Source organism: Eumetopias jubatus, unplaced genomic scaffold, assembly GCF_037043125.1.
Source record: "Eumetopias jubatus isolate StellerSeaLion01/CBP00866 unplaced genomic scaffold, mEumJub1_p1.0 scaffold_7, whole genome shotgun sequence".
NCBI classification, from domain to species: Eukaryota; Metazoa; Chordata; class Mammalia; order Carnivora; family Otariidae; genus Eumetopias; species Eumetopias jubatus.
Genome location: NW_028274813.1, coordinates 110,391,146 through 110,412,441, shown reverse-complemented (window position 1 = coordinate 110,412,441; position 21,296 = coordinate 110,391,146). Strand labels below are relative to the sequence as shown.

At 38.5% G+C, this 21,296-nt stretch overlaps 1 protein-coding gene across 1 annotated transcript in view; it reads right to left on the bottom strand.

Annotated features, from left to right (window-relative positions):
• The window catches only part of LRRC49 (leucine rich repeat containing 49), a 172,436-nt gene that overhangs the window by 59,711 nt on the left and 91,429 nt on the right, over positions 1 to 21,296 (bottom strand). Inside the window, exon 10 of the mRNA XM_028100496.2 lies at positions 14,358 to 14,505. Coding sequence (XP_027956297.1) covers positions 14,358 to 14,505 — 148 coding nt within the window. The remainder of the gene's footprint in view (positions 1 to 14,357; positions 14,506 to 21,296) is intronic.

Below are 21,296 nucleotides of genomic sequence, written 5' to 3'. Positions count from 1 at the left end.
TCAGAGCGAAGGATGGAAGCCGTATCACCCGACTTCTCTTGGCCCGGGGATATTAGCCATTAAATACTAGGTGAGGGAGATATTCCTTGAGCAAGAGGGTGGAGGAGTACACCTGGATTTCGTCTGGCCTCAGGAATTCAGCTGAATAGGGATCAAACCATTCTGAACACTTAGGAACTCAACAGGAGATCGAAGATAGGAAGAGTAATAACACTCTGAACAGAAAAGCGACCACTTTCTGGAAGGTAGGGCGTGCGGAGAAGTGAATCCGAGGCGATATTCGGGAGGATAGACGGCGGGGGAGGGGGCCTCCGTCGGCCGCTTCTGGCAAGTGCTAGAGCCGCGGAGCACAAAATCGGAACTTTTAGAAGTCGGCTCCGCTGAGGGACGTCGCTCCAGTGGCTAAGCGGGGGGTGGAACCCTCGCGGGACAGTGTGCTCTCAGGACCCTCAGGGTCACAGAAAGACCAGGCGTGCCTGAGTGCGGCAGAGCTCCCAGGTGTCGGAGCGGGGAAGCCGGCTGCAGAGACGGAGCCGAGGCGCGGGCTCTCAGCTCGGGGTTGCCATAAACCGTGATTGGCGACACAGTCGGGCCACTGCTCCTTCAGCAGGGACCCAACAAGTGGCAGAACCGGGGAGTCTCCCCTTCCTCTCCCGGGAGGAGCGGTGCGGGAGCGCACCGCAGGGATCTGCTGGGTTTGGAGACTCCACACGGGGTCGGGGGCCAGACATAGAAACGCTCAGTCACAGGCCGGGTGAGCACGGAGTGCGGACGGAGACCGGGGACACAGGAATGACTGCTTTTCTCTGGGGGCGCACTGAGGAGCGGGGCCCCGAGTTCTCAGCTCCTCCAGGCGGAGATTGGGAGGCCACCATTTTCACCCTGGTCCTCCAAAGCTGTACCAAGAGCTTGCAGGGAACAAAAGCTCCTGAGAGCAAACCTGAGCAGCTTGCTTAGCCCAGACTCACAAGGGCGGGGCAATTCCGCCTCCGGCAAAGACATTTCGGAACGACAGCAACAGGCCCCTTCCCCAGAAGATCAGCACGAACAGCCAGCAAGCCAAGACCAAGTTTACCGATCAAGGAGAACGGGAGAACTCCAGCGCTAGGGGAATACTGCACATAGAATTCATGGCTTTTTTACCATGATTCATTAGTTTTTCAAAGTTAATTTTTTTAACTGGTTTTTTTTTTGAATTTTTCTTTTCCCTTTTCAACCAACATCTTATCAATCCCTTTTAAAAAAAAACATTTTTTATTTTTCATTTTTAGAGTCATATTTTATCCCTTCATAGTAGTTACCCTTATTTTTGGCGCATATATATATATATATATATATATATATATATATATATATATATGTTGTTCTCTCTTTAAAATTTTGAGATACAGTTTCTTCTAACAGATCAAAATATACCCTAAATCACTAGTGTATGGCTTTGTTCTAGTCTCCTGCCTGATCACATTCTCTCCCTTTTTTTTTTAAATCTTCTTTCTTTTTTCAAACAACTTCTTATCTTACCAATTCCTTTTATAAAATCTTTTATAATTTTCATCTTTACACTCATCTTCCATCCCTTCATTGTATCAACCCTTATTTTATACTTATATAAGTCTTTCTTCCTTTAAAATTTTAGGAGGCACTTTCTTCTAACAGACCAAAATACACCCAAAATCCAGTGTGTGGCACTGATCTATGCACCAGCCTGATCATATTTGATCATATTCTGTTTTTTTGGTTTTGTTCTGTTTTTGTTTGTTTTTATCTTTGTCTTTTTTTTTCTCCTCTTTCTTTTTTCTTTCTTTCCCTTTCTTTTCCCCTGGTTTCAGGTCTTTTCTGATTTGTATAGAGTATACTTGCTGGGGACGTTGTTAACCTGTTAGCATTTTGTTCTCTCATTCATCTATTCTCCTCTGGACAAAATGACAAGATGAAAAAAATCACCTCAGCAAAAAGAACAAGAGGTAGTACCGTCTGCCAGGGACCTACTCAATACGGACATTAGTACCATGTCGGACCTAGAGTTCAGAATCATGACTTTAAAGATACTAGCTGGGCTTGAAAAAAGCATGGAAGTTATTAGAGAAACCCTTTCTGGAGAAATAAAAGAACTAAAATCTAACAAAGTCGAAATCAAAAAGGCTATTAATGAGGTACAATAAAAAATGGGGGCACTAACTGCTAGGATAAATGAAGCAGAAGAGAGAATCAGTGATATAGAAGACCAAATGATGGAAAATAAAGAGGCTGAGAAAAAAACAGAGAAAAAACTACAGGATCAAGAGGGCAGAATTCGAGAGATAAGCGATACGATAAGACAAAACAACATTAGAATAATTGGGATCCCAGAAGAAGAAGAAAGAGAGGGGAAGAAGGTATATTGGAGCAAACTATAGCAGAGAACTTCCCTAATGTGGGGAAGGAAACAGGCATCAAAATCCAGGAGGCACAGAGAACCCCTCTCAAAATCAATAAAAATAGGTCAACACCCCGACATCTAATAGTAAAACTTACGAGTCTCAGAGACTCAGAGAAAATCCTGAAAGCAGCTCGGGAGAAGAGATATGTAACCTACAATGGTAGAAATATTAGATTGGCAACAGACCTATCCACAGAGACCTGGTAGGCCAGAAAGGACTGGCATGATATCTTCAGAGCACTAAACGAGAAAAATATGCAGCCAAGAATACTATATCCAGCTAGGCTGTCATTGAAAATAGAAGGAGAGATAAAAAGCTTCCAGGACAAACAAAAACTAAAGGAATTTGCAAACACGAAACCAGCCCTCCAAGAAATATTGAAAGGGGTCCTCTAAGCAAAGAGAGAGCCTAAAAGCAGCATAGATCAGAAAGGAACACAGACAATATACAGTCACAGTCACCTTACAGGCAATACAATGGCACTAAATTCATATCTTTCAATAGTTACCCTGAATGCAAATGGACTAAATGCCCCAATCAAAAGACACAGGCTATCAGACTGGATTAAAAAACAAGACCCATCAATATGCTGTCCGCAAGAGACTCATATTAGACCCAAAGACACCCCCACATTGAAAGTGAGGAGGTGGAAAAACATTTACCATGCTAATGGACACCAAAAGAAAGCTGGGGTGGCAATCCTTGTATCAGACAAATTAGATTTTAAAACAAAGACTGTAATAAGAGATGAGGAAGGACACTATATCCTACTTAAGGGTCTATCCAACAAGAAGATCTAACAATTGTAAATATCTATGCCCTTAACATGGGAGCAGCCAATTTTATAAGAAAATTAATAACAAAATCAAAGAAACATATTGACAACAATACAATAATAGTGGGGGACTTTAACAGCCCCCTGACTGAAATGGACAGATCATCTAAGCAAAATATCAACAAGGAAATAAAGACTTTAAATGACACACTGGACCAAATGAACTTTACAGACATATTCAGAACATTCCATCCCAAAGCAACAGAATACACATTCTTCTCTAGTGCCCATGGAACATTCTCCAGAATTGATCACATCCTAGGTCACAAATCAGGTCTCAACCGGTACCAAAAGATTGGGATTATTCCCTGCATATTTTCAGACCACAATGCTTTGAAACTAGAACTCAATCACAAGAGGATAGTCGGAAGGAACGCAAATACATGGAGGCTAAAGAGCATCCTACTAAAGAATAGATGGGTCAACCAGGAAATTAAAGAAGAATTAAAAAAAGTCATGGAAACCAATGAAAATGAAAACAGAACTGTTCAAAATCTTTGGGATTCAGCAAAGGCAGTCCTGAGAGGAAAGTATATAGCAATACAAGCCTTTCTCAAGAAACAAGAAAGGTCTCAAATACACAACCGAACCCCACACCTAAAGGAGCTGGAGAAAAAACAGCAAATAAAGCCTAAACCCAGCAGGAGAAGAGAAACCATAAAGATCAGAGCAGAAATCAATGAAATAGAAACCAAAAGAACACAAGAACAGATCCACAAAACTAGGAGCTGGTTCTTTGAAAGAATTAACAAGAGTGATAAACCCCTGGCCAGACTTATCAAAAAGAAAAGAGAAAGGACCCAAATCAACAAAATCATGAATGAAAGAGGAGAGATCACAACCAACACCAAAGACATACAAACAATTATAAGAACATATTATGAGCAACTCTATGCCAGCAAATTAGATAACCTGGAAGAAATGGGTGCATTCCTAGATGTATATCAACTACCCAAATTGAACCAGGAAGAAATAGAAAACCTGAACAGACCTATAATCACTAAGGAAATTGAAGCAGTCATCAAAAATATCCCAAGAAACAAAAGCCCAGGGCCAGATGGCTTCCCAGGGGAATTCTACCAAACATTTCAAGAAAAATTGATACCTATTCTCCTGTAAATGTTCCAAAAAAAAGAAATGGAAGGAAAACTTCCAAACTCATTTTATGAGGCCACCATTACCTTGATCCCAAAACCAAAGACCCCATCCAAAAGGAGAATTACAGACCAATATCCTTGATCAACATGGATGCAAAAATTCTCACCAAAATACTAGCCAATACGATCCAACAGTACATTAAAAGGATTATTCACCATGACCAAGTGGGATTTATCCCTGGGCTGCAAGGTTGATTCAACACCCGCGAATCAATCAACATGATACAATACATTAACAAAAGAAAGAACAAGAATCACACGATCCTCTCAATAGATGCAGAAAAAGCATTTGACAAAGTACAGCATCCTTTCTTGATCAAAACTCTTCAGAGTATAGGGATAGAGGGTACATACCTCAATATCATAAAAGCCATCTATGAAAAACCTACAGCGAATATCATTCTCAATGGGGAAAAGCTGAGAGCTTTTCCCCTAAGGTCAGGAACGCGGCAGGGATGTCCACTCTCACCACTGCTATTCAACTTTGTATTAGAAGTCCTAGCCACAGCAATCAGACACCAAAAAGAAATCAAAGGCATCCAAATCGGCAAAGAGGAAGTCAAACTCTCACTCTTTGCAGATGATATGATACTGTATGTGGAAAACCCAAAAGACTCCACCCCAAAACTGCTAGAACTCATACAGGAATTCAGTCAAGTGGCAGGCTATAAAATCAGTGCACAGAAATCAGTGGCATTCCTATACACCAACAACAAGACAGAAGAGAGACAAATCAAGGAGTCGATCCCATTTACAAGTGCACCCAAAACCATAAGATACCTAGGAATAAATTTAACCAAGGAGGCAAAGGATCTGTACTCAGAAAACTATAAAATACTCATGAAAGAAATTGAAGAAGACACAAAGAAATGGAAAAAGTTTCCATGCTCATGAATTGGAAGAACAAACATTGTGAAGATGTCAATGCTACCTAGAGCGATCTAAACATTCAATGCAATCCCCCTTCAAAATACCATGCACTTTTTTCAAAGAAATGGAAAAATCATCCTAAAATTTGTATGGAACAAGAAGAGACCCCGAGTAGCCAGAGGAATATTGAAAAAGAAAAGCAAAGCCGGTGGCATCACAATTCCGGACTTCCAGCTCTAGTACAAAGCTGTCATCATCAAGACAGTATGGTACTGGCACAAAAACAGACACAGAGATCAATGGAACAGAACAGAGAGCCCAGAAATGGCTCCTCCACTCTATGGTCAACTAATCTTTGACAAAGCAGGAAAGAATGACCAATGGCAAAAAGACAGTCTCTTCAACAAATGGTGTTGGGAAAATTGGACAGCCACATGCAGAAGAATGAAACTGGACCATTTCCTTACACCACACACAAATATAGACTCCAAATGGTTGAAAGACCTAAACGTGAGACAGGAGTCCATCCAAATCCTAAAGGAGAAGACAGGCAGCAACCTCTTTGACCTCAGCCACAGCAACTTCTTCCTAGAAACATCACCCAAGGCAAGGGAAGCAAGGGCAAAAATGAACTATTGGAATTTCATCAAGATAAAAAGCTTTTGCACAGCAAAAGAAACAGTCCACAAAACCAAAAGACAACCGACAGAATGAGAGAAAGTATTTGCAAATGACGTATCAGCTAAAGGGCTAGTATCCAAAATCTATAAAGAACTTATCAAACTCCACACCCAAAGAACAAATAATCCAATCAAGAAATGGGCAGAAGACAGGAACAGACGTTTTTCCAAAGAAGACATCCATATGGCCAACAGACACATGAAAAAGTGCTCAACATCGCTCGGCATCAGGGAAATCCAAATCAAAACCTCTATGAGATACCACCTCACACCCGTCAGAATGGCTAAAATGAACAAGTCAGGAAACGACAGATGTTGGCGGGGATGTGGAGAAAGGGGAACCCTCCTACACTGTTGGTAGGAATGCAAGCTGGTGCAGCCACTCTGGAAAACAGTATGGAGATTCCTCAAACAGTTGAAAATAGAACTACCATACGATCCAGCAATTGCACTACTGGGTATTTACCCCATAGATACAAATGTAGGGATCCGAAGGGGTACGTGCACCCCAATGTTTATAGCAGCAATGTCCACAATAGCCAAACTGTGGAAGGAGCCAAGATGTCCATCGACAGATGAGTGGATAAAGAAGATGTGGTTTATATACACAACGGAATATTATGCAGCCATCAAAAGGAATGAGATCTTGCCATTTGCAATGACGTGGATGGAACTGGAGGGTGTTATGCTGAGTGAAATAAGTCAATCAGAGAAAGACAGGTATCATATGACCTCACTGATATGAGGAATTCTTAATCTCAGGAAACAAACTGAGGGTTGCTGGAGTGGTGAGGGGTGGGAGGGAGGGGGCGGCTGGGTGATAGACTTTGGGGAGGGTATGTGCTATGGTGAGCGCTGTGAATTGTGCAAGACTGTTGAATCACAGATCTGTACCTCTGAAACAAATAATGCAATATATGTTAAGAAAAAAAAAAGAAGATAGCAAGAGGGGAAGAATGAAGCGGAGTAAGTCGGAGGGGGAGACGAACCATGAGAGATGATGGACTCTGAAAAACAAACTGAGGGTTCTAGAGGGGAGGGGGGTGGGGGGATGGGTTAGCCTGGTGATGGGTATTAAAGAGGGCACGTTCTGCGTGGAGCACTGGGTGTAATGCACAAACAATGAATTATGGAACACTACATCAAAAGCTAATGATGTAATATATGGTGATTAACATAACAATAAAAAATTAAAAAAAATACTAGGTGAGGGAAAAGCCAGAACAAACTAGGTTATGATACCATAACAACTTCAAAATTTACACCAGCTTACAACAAAAGTTTACTTCTTGATCATGCAAAGAACCCTGCAACTGTCCTCCTTGTAGTGCCTAAGTATTCCCAGGTGCTGTGATCTGATGGCATTTTCAACTCAATAGATGCTCCCACAGTGGCCACCACACAAGAGAAAAGTAGTGAAAATCACACATTGGGTATTTTTTTTAATTTTATTTTATTATGTTATGTTAATCACCATACATTACATCATTAGTTTTTGATGTAGTGTTCCATGATTCACTGTTGGCGTGTAACACCCAGTGCTCCACACGTTGGGTTTTAAACGCTTCTGCCTGAAAATTACATACATTACTTCTGCTCACATTTTAAGGGCCAAAGCAGGTTGCACGACTACACTTAAGTTCAAAGGGGAAGGGAAATATAATCCTCCCACCTGCCCAAAAGAGGAGGATCAAAATGTATCAGTAAGCATTAGTAACGGCTGCCACAACAGAAAACACTTCTGTCTCAGACTGCTCCAATTTTTGGAGGGCAAATTGTAAACAAGGTCATATTAAGCCAACTGAATGTGCGTCTGAAGTGAAAACTTTATAAATTGTGAAACTGTGTCTATTTCAGAATTCTGAGAATAGTGTCTGTGTTAGCAAAATATTGCCTTAGAAATTAAAAGGAAAAAATTCTGCCCATCCTAGAATTGTCTATACAATGTCTATTCTCTGTTCTACAATTGTCTATACAGTGTCTCTTCTCTCTTTTTTATAGACAGTTGTGAAGACATGTGAAGACCACTGTAATATCTTCCTGTCTCCTCCGTCAACGAATTGTGCCAGGTTCTCTGGAAATACTCCAGTTTGTTGTCACCCCTCTAACACAAACAGTCCAGGTGTAATCTGACCATTGAAGAAAAAATGGGGACTACCGCGTCTATTTTTCTGAATTTTCTATTTCGACAAATGATATTGTTTTAAACCACATAGCTTCTAACAATCACATCTCACAATTAACTCAATCTGAACTTAATTTGCTAAGTCCCATCTCACAGAAATCTGCATTTGTGCTGAGAATTGTTTGTTGTCATGGAGTAAAGTCCAGGATTTTCAATGCATCTATTTTTATCTTGCTAAATTCTGCTTGTTTTTCTACACTAGAGGTCAACAAACTTTTTCTGTAAAGGGCCAGATAGTAAATATTTGGGCTTCGTGAGCCACAAAACATCTCTATCACGTTGTTTTTCTTTTCTTTACTTTCTTAATACAATGCTTTAAAAATATATAAACCATTTTTCTCTTGTTCAAAACAGTCTGCAGGATGGATCTGGCCCACAGGCTATAGTTTGCCAAACCTCGCTGTAGATTACTGAGCTACTTTGGGATTCTGTTTTGACTAATCAGTATATCAGCATCTCCAAGTTCTCCAGTTCCTGTCAATCACATACTTGATCAGAATAACAGAAATATTCTCATTCAGTTATTAACAAAAATGTTGAATCAAAGGGTCCCAAGGAAAAAGCCTCAAGGCATGCCAGTACAGATTTTTCTACAGGCTGGCATTAATCCATTACTTCCTGTGCCGTAGGAATGCTCGAATCACAAATTCACTTCACTATGTTGTCATACAACTTACTCAAAACGGTATCGTAAAAGACGTTGCCAAAAGCTTTTCTTAAATACCCAAACACTATCTCTAACACTCCTCTGAGAGGGCCTATTTACAAAAGCTAAAATAGAAAATTAATTTTGTCGGGCATGAATTGTTTTTAGTGAACTAATGCTGCCTCCTAGTGACCAATTGCCTTAGTACTCACAACTCCTCTAATAATCCAGTTTCGAGTTCCTTCATACTCAGCATCAAGTTTACTGTCACAATTTGTGAAATTTATATTCTTTCCTTCTATGATAAAAAGACAGATTACTTCATCTTACCTTGCAGGTACTCTACTATCCTACACTGCTTCCCTGATAACACTTTCAAAGGTCTAACCATTTATTCATTGCGTTTATTCAGTGCTGTAGATCAAAGACTGGCAAACTCCAGTCCACAGACCAAATCCAGTCTGTCACCTATTTTTGTACATAAAGTTTTATTGGAACAGAGCCATGCGCATTCATTTATGTGGTGTCTATGCCTTCTTTCACACTACAGTGAGTTCAGTAGTTTTCAATAGAGACTGTATGGCCCCCAAAGCCTAAAATATTTACTATCAGACCCTTTACAGATAAAGTTTGGCAACCCCTGCTCTAGATCAAACTTCTCTGTTCACCTATCCTAGGCTTCACTTTCCTCGTCTTAATATTTATTTCGACTCTTTACAGACTAAAAGCCATCTTAACAGAGATAACAAAAGCAAAATGGGAACTGAGGCCATCAACTTCTATTGTCTCTGGGCCTCGTATTATCTTTTGCCATTCCTCTGGCGCGCCCCCCCCCCCCCCCCCCCCCGCGCCGGAGCTCTCACTCTAACTGATCTCCCTCATCCTATCCTCCCCAGTTCATCCCCTGGGCTGCTACCCAGAGAGGCAATTTTTTAAATAGGTAAATATAATTTAACCACCTTAAACTCTTAGGGCTTCCTATTATGCCCGCGACAAAAGGGCTTGCTATTATGCCCAAGGGATTCCTACTATGCCCAAGACAAAAGCCAAACTCTTCATTATGACATAAAATGCCCTTCATGGCCTAGGCCTTGCCTGTCAGACACCCTTTGTCCTGCTACTCTTCTCCATGTATACTCAGGGCTCAGCCATGTTGAACTATCAGTTGCTATATTCCCTTACATCTCTGCATTTTGCATGCCTTCATTCTCCCTGGAACACTCTCCACAGATATATCTTCCTTCTTTTGAACCACTCTTCAAGCCCAAATCAAGTATTTTCTCCTGTGGAACTTTTCCTATTTCTCTGGTAGATGTAGGGGTGCTTTACCCTTCAATTTTTTTAAAAAATATTTTTATTTATTTGAGAGAGAGACAGAGATAGCGAGAGAGAGCACACGAGTGGGGAGGAGAGGGAGAAGCAGGCTCCCCAGTGAGCAAGGAGCCCAACGCAGGGCTTGATCCCAGGACCCTGGGATCATGACCTAAGCCAAAGGCAGACGCTTAACTGACTGAGCCACCCAGGTGCCCCTTTACCCTTCAGTGTTATTGTGCTGTGCATATGTACATGCACACATGTATGTGAGTGTATATACAAAAATATACGTATCTACCAATCGATCTTCTCTAGCTTGGCATTTTGCATTATAACCTGTCTGCACTAGACAGTGAATAACTTGAGGGCACAAATGAATTATGATTCTGATCTTGTCATCTCTAGTGTCTAATATAGATCCTACTATAGGAACTTTTCAGTTCAACGTGCCTAAGAATGCTCAGGAATTTTTTCATGGTGCTTCTAAGTCAAAAGAAATGTGTTAATAGCTCTGTTTACTCAGTAGTTAGTAAACAACTTATTAAGTGTTCATGTTCTCGCAACTTAGTAGCCATGTGAAAAAATAATGATACATGTAAATTCAAAGAAAAAAATATACCTACCATTCTTAAAGAACCACAATTGCTTACCAATGAAATCTGTATAACTGTAGGACATTACACTACTTCTCAAGTACTCTCTCAATCTCTCTCTTAAGTAAGTAAATAAATAAGTCTTTAAAAAAAAGCTACTGAGAAAAAAGGTGTGCTGTTTCAACACTAAAGTTACTAAGAAGTCATAAATAAAAGGTAAGACTAAATACTATGAGTCCTAACTGATATGAATAAATGAATAAACCAAAATTTTTATGAGGAATGGGATTACAAAGGGAAAGAGAATAACTTCACATGGAGAAGGCTGGCAGACATCATCTTAATTAAAGTGGCCAACATCAATAAAAGGATAAATAGAAATTATATACCATACCACTTGATAGGATGAAATGAGAAAAATCAAAATCATTTCTGTGATATTTATGCAAAAATCTATAAAAATTGATTGTGAGGAAACATCAAAAAGCCTGAATTGAGGGTCCTTCCAGAAACTGACTTGTAATCTTCATAAATGTTAGAGTCAAGACTTGAGAAACTGTTCCTGAAAAATAGTGATGAAGGAGACCTGACAACCAAATGCACCATATGTAATATATAATTCCAAACTGGATCATTTCGCTACACAGAAATTATTGACATAATTGGTAAAATTTGAGAGTGGTGTGAGAATTAGACACTAGTAATTATTCAGTGTTTACTTCCTAATTTTGTTGGTTATATTGTGTTTATATAGGAGAATGTCTTTGCTTGCTTGCAGAACACACACACTAAAGTGTTCAGGATTGTTAGGTAATCTAATCAGCAAAGATTTTATTTATTTATTTGTCAGAGAGAGAGAGAGCACAAGCAGGGGGAGCGGCAGGCAGAGGGAGAGGCAGACTCCCCGCTGAGCAGGGAGCCTGATGTGGGGCTCGATCCCAGGACCCCGGGATCATGACCTGAACCAAAGACTGAGCCACTCACTCGTGTCATTATGTCATAGATGTCATTAAAACATCTCAAATAGTTCAAGAAAAAAAAGGTTTTGCTACTGTACTTACAACTTTTCTGTAACTCTGAAATTGTTTCCATTAATTCTAGAAAATGGAAATGAACCTATAATGACAAAAAGTAAATCAGTGGTTGCCTGGGCATAGAGGTTGGGTGGGGAGAGGTAGAAAGGAGGGATAACAAAGGAGCATGAGGAAACTTTTTTGGGTAGTGGATTATGAAAAAGCTTGACTATGGTGAGGTTTCACAGGTTATATACATGTTGAAATTTACCAACTTGTACAGTTAACATGTGCAAATAATTTTATGCCCATTATACCTCAAGTAAAGCTTTTAGTAAGACATTAATTTTTTTTTTAATTTCTCAAATTAAACTGTGAAGAAGCAGATGTACAAGGACTGCCGCTCTGTGTGTAGCAGAACAGCTGGCCCTTCTCCCATCCCAGATGATTTTCTCTCATTTCTCACCAGGCAAACACTCATGGAATGTACAAAGACAATGATTATATATAGCATCATTCTCCTTTATTTCAGGCATGAAAATAGATAAACTTCACTCAATTAAGACTTTAATGAGCATTACTACATTCTCAGCACTGTGTGAGACAGGGAAGGAAAGGAAATAAACATGTATAGGATATCTGTATATATTAGGCAAGGAAGAAGAATGGCTTCTGACTTTAAGGATTGTATACATCAGCTGGGTAGGCAAGACTGACATATAAGTTCACTGTGAGAAACATAATATATAATTAAGTACTAATTTATATAAATGAGTTAGCTTCATTTCTTACCCCACCCATTTCAGCCTCACCAGGAAGAGTAGTTTTTAAGTACCAAAGATGCTCAATTAAGAAACATGGAGGGACGCGTGGGTGGCTCAGTCTTTGGTTCAGGTCACGATCCCGGGGTCCTGGGATCGAGCCCCACATCGGGCTCCCTGCTCAGCGGGGAGTCTGCCTCTTCCTCTGCCTGCCACTCCTCCTGCTTGTGCTCTCTCTCTCTGACAAATAAATAAATAAAATCTTTGGGGAAAAAAAAAAAACACATGGAGATACGGGTGAAAGTATGAAACCGTGTTTACAGGATAGATTTGAACAAGCTGAGGACAAAGAACTGTATCTCCATGCTGGAACAAAAAGAGGCAGAGCCCCCAGAAGACCCCTGGCATTAACGAATTCATCAACACTTGTAACTATCTGCTGGTCACCTGAGATGTCCATGATATTGCTGAGACAGAAATGTAAAATGCACACATTGTGAAAATGGCTATAGGCAATGAGTCAATTGGCAATTAAATAAACTTAGCTGACCACTCAGAATCCACATCAAAATTAGCAGAGTCTAGAAGTCACAAAACAAGTGGAGGCTTAGGATATTTTTCTAGCTCTGAGATTATCAAACTGAGACCTTAATAGGTGATATCTGAGATAGTAAAATGTTCAAATAAATCTGATATATGCAATGAAAATTAAGGCAAATTTCTTTATTACAGAACTTCTAAAAGTCTATAATATGCAAATGTGCACTGTACACCTAAAGGGTGCATTTTGCTTAGATCAGGAGTCATTAAAACATCGAAGTATAGAACATATGTAACATGCAGATAGAATGAATAAAAAAGAGCTATTTTGAGAGGTATGGCATCAATAACAAGTCCAATAGCTCCACGTGATGCTTCCTATGAGCCTCTTGCTGTTCTAAGGTTTAGTGCTTTATCTCGACAACAACCCTGGCATAATTATGACCCCCCTGCCCCCCATTTTACTTTGAGGAAAATGAGATACAGAAAGGTTAAGTAAATTGCCAAAGGTCATTTGGCTAGAAAATGGTCAAGCCAGGATTGAGACTCAAGCAGTCTGGCTTTGGCACCCATGTTCTGAAACATTACATTACGTAACTTAATGAATGCCATTCTTACTCATCCATTCCAAGATAAATTTTTAGTGTATTAGTCAGAATAAAAAACAATCATGATGATTAATTTAAATAAAACAACTGTGGTGATTAATTTAAACAATCGTGATGACTAATTATTAGTTAAAAAAAAAAAAAACACAAAAACCGGTTAAAAAGGAAACCACAGACCCAAAATGGCATCACTTAAGGCCACAAGCCAGTAAACCAAGACTTACTACCTAACCTAACTGTAGTTTAGAACCCCTCAGAAATGTAATCTGTAACCAGTCAACCTGTGAATTTCCTGGTCAGGACTAGGAAATTTACTGATAGGCCCCTTCCCTTCCCTTTAGAAGGGTGACCTTGCCTAAAACAATGGATCCTTTGCTAATAATTTCCCTTTTTCCACTCCGTCTCTACCTTTAAAAACCTTTCTTTTTCTGTAGTCATTGAGAGCTCCTCTCCACTTGCTGGACGGGATGCTGCCCAATTCATGAACTGATTAATAAAGCCAATTAGATCTTTTAAATTTACTCAGTCAAATGTTTTGTTATTTAACAGCCCTGAGTGAAACTGGGAATAAGGGACAGGTGGTACAAAATTTGTAATTGTAATTATGAATTATATAGTCATGATAATCCATAGTTTATTAAAACTAAGAAGCATTTCAAGCAAAGAATATGCACCCCGGTCTCTTAATCCACGGTAAGGAAGACAATATGGTAAGCACTTCAAACGAGCTCTCACCGTGACTCTCTTCATGTCCAGCTGGCGCAGCTGCATCATATTCTGAAGGATAGTGTGTTTGTACCATGACTCTTGAGCTATTGGATTGCCATCAAAAGTGATGTCTGAGAGAGAAGAAGAGTCAGCAAGGCAGCAAACACTTTCAAAACTGCAGGAGAGAGAGAAACCACTGGATTATTGTGAGACCTTCCCATAGTACTTTCATTTATTTAATATACATTATTATTTTAGAATAGTTTTAGATTTACAGAAAAATTAAGATAGTACAGAGTTCCCATATACTTTGCACCCAGTTTTCCCTATTATTAACATCTTGTGGTAGTATTGTACATTTTTTTTACAATTATTCACAAATAATTTACAATTCATTCATTCATTCCTTACTTTCTGGCACTATAAGATTCTCTAGACTCATATTATTTCCTACCCCAGTCCTAGAATCAAACATTTCTCCAAGGAGTTCATGGTTCCTTTTATTGGAGAATGGTACTGGAACCAAAGATCTGGTGGCTAGGTATACTTTTCGCCACTGGGGTGTCATTTTTTTCATGTCTTCTGCTGACAAAGCAAGGAAATATGTGTGCATACTAACCTGTGGGTATACATATTATTTGTAATATGTAACATCTATGTCTATATTAAGCTAAACATGAGTTCACACTGATGTTCCCTAACTCTAATCTATTATCAAAAGGATCATTCTAGCCTCTTTCCCTTGCTTATCTGTAAATTCCTACTCCAACAAGTAGAAATCTCTCACCAGCTCTCATCCATTCACTTAATTGTTCAATTCTAGAATATATGCATAGTGGTATCAGAATTTCCAACCTGAACCCCCATGGGAAACAACTTTATTAAGTATAATCATTATGTGTAATTCCTTTAGCATTTAGTCTTACACATTCATTTCAAAGTTACTTAGGTCAGCACCTCCCCTCCCGCCACCCCTTTCAGCAAGGCTGTTTCATACAGTTGAAATACACTTAGCTTCTCTTGTCATAGTCTATATTCATAGACTAATTCCTTCCTGGAATCCTCTAACCTCCTAAATATTTTAATTTGCATACATTAAGGTTCACTCTGTGCTTTAAAGTTCTGTGGGTTTTGACAAATGCATAAGTATCATACAGAATAGCTCCATGACCCTAAACAATCCTATTCAACCCTCCTCCTCTCTCCCTCAATCTCTGGCAACCACTCATCTTTTTACTGTCTTTTTAGTTTTGCCTTTTCCAGAATGAATGTCATATAGCTGGAATCATACAGAATATAGCCTTTTCACACTGACTTCTGTCACTTTGCAATATGCATTTAAGGTTCTGCCATGTCTTTTTGTGTCTTCAGAGAGCACACGCTCTCTCTCTCTTTTATCACTAATATCCCATTGTCTGGATGTACCACAGTCTGTTTACCCATTCACCTACTGAAGCATCTTGGTTGCTTCCAGATTTTAGTGATTATGAATAATGTTGCTATAAATATTTATCTGCAGGTTTTTGTGTGAACATAAGTTTTCAACTCAAACTGGGTAAATACTTAAGATTGCAATTGCTGGATTATATTGTAAGACTAAGTTTAGCTTTGTGAGAAACTGCCAAACTGTCTTCCAACATAGCTGTAACATCTTGCCTTCCTACCTGCTCCACATTCTCATGAGCATTTGGTATTTGTCAGGTTTTGTTTTTTTTTATATCAGTCATTCCAATAGGTGTGTAGTAGTGTCTCATTGTTTTAAAGTGCAATTCCCTAATGTCAAAGGATGGTGAACTTTTTTCATATGCATAGTTGCCATCTGTAAATCTTCTTTGCATTTATAGCTCTTGTGCCCATTTTTTAATTGAGTTGCTTCCTTATTTTTGAGCTTGTGCTCATCATGGCAAGGGCACTCCTTAACCCTCCCCTACCTCCCTTCCCCTCTGGAAACCATCAGTTTGTTCTCTATAGTTAAAAGTCTATTTTTGGTTTGCCTCTCTTTTTTTCCCTTTACTCATTTATTTTGTTTCTTAAATTCCACATAAGACTGAAATCATAAGGTATTTGTCTTTCTCTGACTGACATTTCGTTGAGCATAATACTCTCTACCTCCATCCATGTCATTGCAAATGGCAAGATTTCCTTCATTTTTATGGCTAATATTCCATTGTGTGTGTGTGTGTGTGTGTGTGTGTGTGTGTGTGTGTATATATATATATCTCACATCTTTTTTATCCACTCATCAATCAATGGACACTTGGGTTGCTTCCATATCTTGGTATTGTAAATAATGCTGCTATAAATATAGGGGTGCATGTATCCCTTTGAATTAGTGTTTTTGCATCCTTTGGGTAAATACATAGTAGTGCAATTGCTGAATCATAAGGTAGTTCTATTTTTAACTTTTAGAGGAAACTTCATACTGTTTTCCATAGTGGCTACACCAATTTGTACTCCCACCAACAGTGTACAAGGGTTCTTTTTTCTCCACATCCCTGACAACACCTGTTGTTTTTGTGTTGTTGAATTTTTGTATATCATGGATATATATAAAAATATACCTATATACATATAATTTAACAGATATAAGATATGTGAATATCTCTCCTAGTCTGTGACTTGTCTTTTCACTTTCTTAAAAGTGCCTTTCACAGGGCAGAAGTTCTTAATTTTAATGATGCCCAACTTATCAATTTTCTCTTTCATATATCATGGTCTTGGTGTTATATTTAAAAATTCATCACCAAACCCAAGAATGCCTAGATTTTCTCCTAAATTTTCTTCTAAAAGTTGTATGGCTTTGTGTCTTATATTTAATCTACAATCCATTTTGAGTAAATTTTGTAAAAGGTATAAGGTCTATGTCTAGATTCTTAATGTGAATATCCAATTTTTCCAGTATCATCTTGAAAAGACTACCCTTTCTCTATTGAATTGTCTTTGCTCCTCTGTCAAAGATTACTTGACTATATTTGTGTGAATCTGTTTCTAGGCCCTCTATTCTTTTCCACTGATATATATGTCTACTCTTTCACCAATACTACACTGTCTTGATTACTGTACCTTAACAGTTAAGTCTTGAAATAGGTTAGTGTGAGTCCTCCAATTGTGTTCTTCAGTATTGTGTTGCTATTCTAGGTCTTAGCTTTCACATACAAACCTTAGAATCCATTCGTTGAGATCAACTTGCTGGGATTTTTGATTGGGACTTTATAAAAATTGAGGTATATAATTGACATACACTATATTAATTTCAGGTATATAACATAATAATTCAATATTTATATAGATTGTGAAATGACCACCACAATATGTCTAGTATAACACCCATCTCCATACAGTTACAAAATTTTTTCACAGAATTTTTTTCTTGTGTAAGAACTTTTAAGATCTACTCTTAGCAATTTTCAAATATGCAACACAGTATTAATAATAGTCGATATGCTATACATTACATTCCCATGACTAATTTATTTTATAACTGAAAGTTTGTATCTTTTGACTTCCTTCATCCATTTCACTCCCTGCCAGCCCGTGCCTCTGGCAACCACCAATCTGTTAACTGTAGGTATTAGCTTGTTTTGCTTTTTTTGTTGTTGGTTTTTGTTTTTGTCTTTGGATTCCGCATATAAGTAAAATCATATGGTATTTGTTTTTCTCTGTCTGACTTATTCCACTTAGCACAATGCCCCAAAGTCCATCCATATAGTCACAAATGGCAAGATTTCATTCTTTTTTATGGCTGAATAATATATAACCATTATATATCTCTCTATCTATCTATTCATCTATCCAGCTATCCATCCTACATTTTCTTTATCCTTTCATCTGTCCATTGACACTTTTTTTTTTTAAGAGGGAGAAAGTGCACAAGTGGTCGGGAGGGGCAGAGGGAGAAAGAGAATCTTAAGCAGGCTCCATGCCCAGCGTGGAGCCTGACATAGGGCTCGATTTTACAACCCTGAGATCATGACCTGGGCCAAAATCAAGAGTCAGACATTTAACCAACTGAGCCACCCAAGCGCCCCATCCATGAACACTTAGTTTCCAAATCTTGGCTACTATAAATAATGCTGCAATGAACGTACAGATATCTTTTCAAGTTAGTGTTTTCATTTTCTTTGGATAAATACCCAGAAGTGTAATTACTCGATCATATGGTAGCTCTATTTTTAATTTTTTGAAGACTTTCCATTTTTTTTTATTGTTAAGACTTTCCATTTTTAAAGGGAATACTCATTTTTCTAAATAATACCACAGAGCAGGTTAGTAAAAATCATTTATATTAGAATCATCCTTCATTCAATGACTATTCAAATAACTAATGTAGGGTGCCTGGGTGGCTCAGATGGTTAAGCGTCTGCCTTTGGCTCAGGTCATGATCCCAGGGTCCTGGGATTGAGTCCCGCATCAGGCTCCCTGCTCCTTGGGAGCCTGCTTCTCCCTCTGCCTCTCTCTCTCTGTCTCTCATGAATAAATAAATAAATAAATCTTAAAAAAAATAACTAAACATTTAGATCTGAAAATACTTTCTTTACTAAGGCACTATATTGAATATCTCTTCTTCCTAAGAAAAGCTAGAGGATATAGAATATGGTATAGAAAATAAATAATATGTTGGCAATTAAGGTCAAGGCAAGGTCTATAGCAAGAATAAAGTTCATTATTTTTTTATTGTCACATTTAAATATTTCTTCCATGTTTCCTCTCACTCAAGGTAAAAAGATCCTCTCTTATCAGTTATTTTACCTTAGAGATTATTTTTACCATCTAATAGGTAAATCTCACAACTCATACACTTGTTATGGTTTTTGAGACATGTTTAGATAATTATGGGAAGACATTTTCCCCCAGTTTTACTGAGAAATAATTGACATACATCATTATATAAGTCTAAGGCATACAGCATAATGCTTAGATTTATATGTATTGTAAAATGATGACAATAATAGGTTCAGCTAACATCCATTTATCTCATATAGACACAATAACAAAGAAAAGAAAGAATAAAAAAGAGAAGAAAAAATTTCCTCCTGGTGATGAGAACTCATAGCATTTAGTTTCTTCTTTTTTTTTTTCTTAAGTAGTCCCCATGCCCAGCATGGAGCCCGACATGGGGCTTGAACTCACAACACTGAGATCAAGACCTGATCTGAGATCAAGTGTCAGAAGCTTAACCAACTGAGCCATCCAGGTGCCCCCATAGCATTTACTGTCTTAACAACTTTCCTATATATCATACAGCAGTGTTAGCTGGGGTCATCATATAATACTTTACATCCCTAATACTGATTTATCTTTTTTTTAAAGATTTATTTTAGAGAGAGAGAGAGGATGAGAGAATCCATGCGTGGGGAGAGGGGCAGAGAGAGAGAGAGTCTTCAAGCCAACTCTGTGCCGAGCGTGAAGCCTAACACAGGGCTTAGTCCCACGACTCATGAGATTATGACCTGAGAAGAACCAACAGTCAGACACTTAAACGACTGAGCCACTCAGGTGCCCCAGTACCAATTTATCTAATAACTGGAAGTCTGGACCTTTTGACCACCTTCTTCCAATTCCCCCTCCACCTCTAGTAACCACAAGTCGGATCTCTTTTTCTGCGAGCTTGGTTTTTGTTTTTGCTTTTAGATTCCACATATAGATGAGATCATCTATCTTTCTCTGTCTCACTTATTTCACTTAGCATAATGCTTCAGAGTCCATCCATGTGGTCACGAATGGTAGGATTTCCTTACTTCCATGGCTGAATAATATTCGGGTATATATATTCATGTATGTATATAAACCATAACTTCTTTATCCATTCATCCATCTCTGGAACACTTGTGTCCATGGCTTGGTTATTGTAAAAATGTTGCTGTGAACTGGGCAGTGCAGATATTTTTTAAGTTAAGAGTTTTCATTTCCTCTGGGTATATTCCAAGAGGTGAAACTGCTGGATCATATGATAGCTCTGTTTTTAATTTTCGGAAGATCCTCCATACTCTTTTCCATAGTGGTCGTATGAATTTACAATCCCACCAACAGTGCACAGGGTTCCCTTTTCTCCACATCCATACCAGCATTTGTTATCTCTTGTCTTTTTGATAATGGTCATTCTAACAAGCATGAGGTGATAACCCATTATGGTTTTAATCTGCATTTCCCTAATGACTAATGATGTTGAACATCTTTTCATATACCTGTTGGCCTTTTGCCTACCTTCTTTGAAGAAATGTCCATTCAGGTCCTTTGCCCATTTTTAAATTGGGTTATATGTTTTTTTGCTATTGAGCTGTATGAGTTCTTTATATATTTGAGATATTAAGCCTTTATCAGGTAAGTGGTTTACAAATATTTTTCCCATTGCATAGGTTATCTTTTCACTTTGTTGATCGTTTCTTTTGCTGATGCTAAAAAGAAGCCTTTTAGTTTGATGCAGTACTACTTGTTTATTTTTCATTTTGTTGCTTGTGCTTTAGGTGTCATATTTTAACACGGGGCTTGAACTCACAATCCTGAGATCAAGAGTTGGATGCTTAACTAACTGAGCCATCCAGGTGCCCCCCAGATCTTACATTTAAGTTTTTAATCCATTTTGAGTTAATTTTTGTGAGTGGTGTAAGATAGGAGTCCAGTTTCATTCTTTTACATGTGAGTATCCAATTTTCCCAGTACCATTTATTGAACAGGCTGTCTTTTCTCCATTGAGTAATCTTGGCTCCCTTGTCAAATATAAGCTGGCCTGTTATACCCAGGTTTATTTCTGAGCTCTTAATTCTATTCCATTGGTCTGTCTGTTTTTATTCTAGCATCGTACTGTTTTGATGACTATGGCTTTATAGTGTAGCTTGAAATCAGGAAATGTGATGCCTTCTGTTTTGTTATTCTTTCTCAGGATTTCTCTGGCTATTTCAGGGTCTTTTGTCGTTCAAGATAAATTTTAGGACTGTTTTTTGACTTCTGTAAAAAATGTTACTGGAA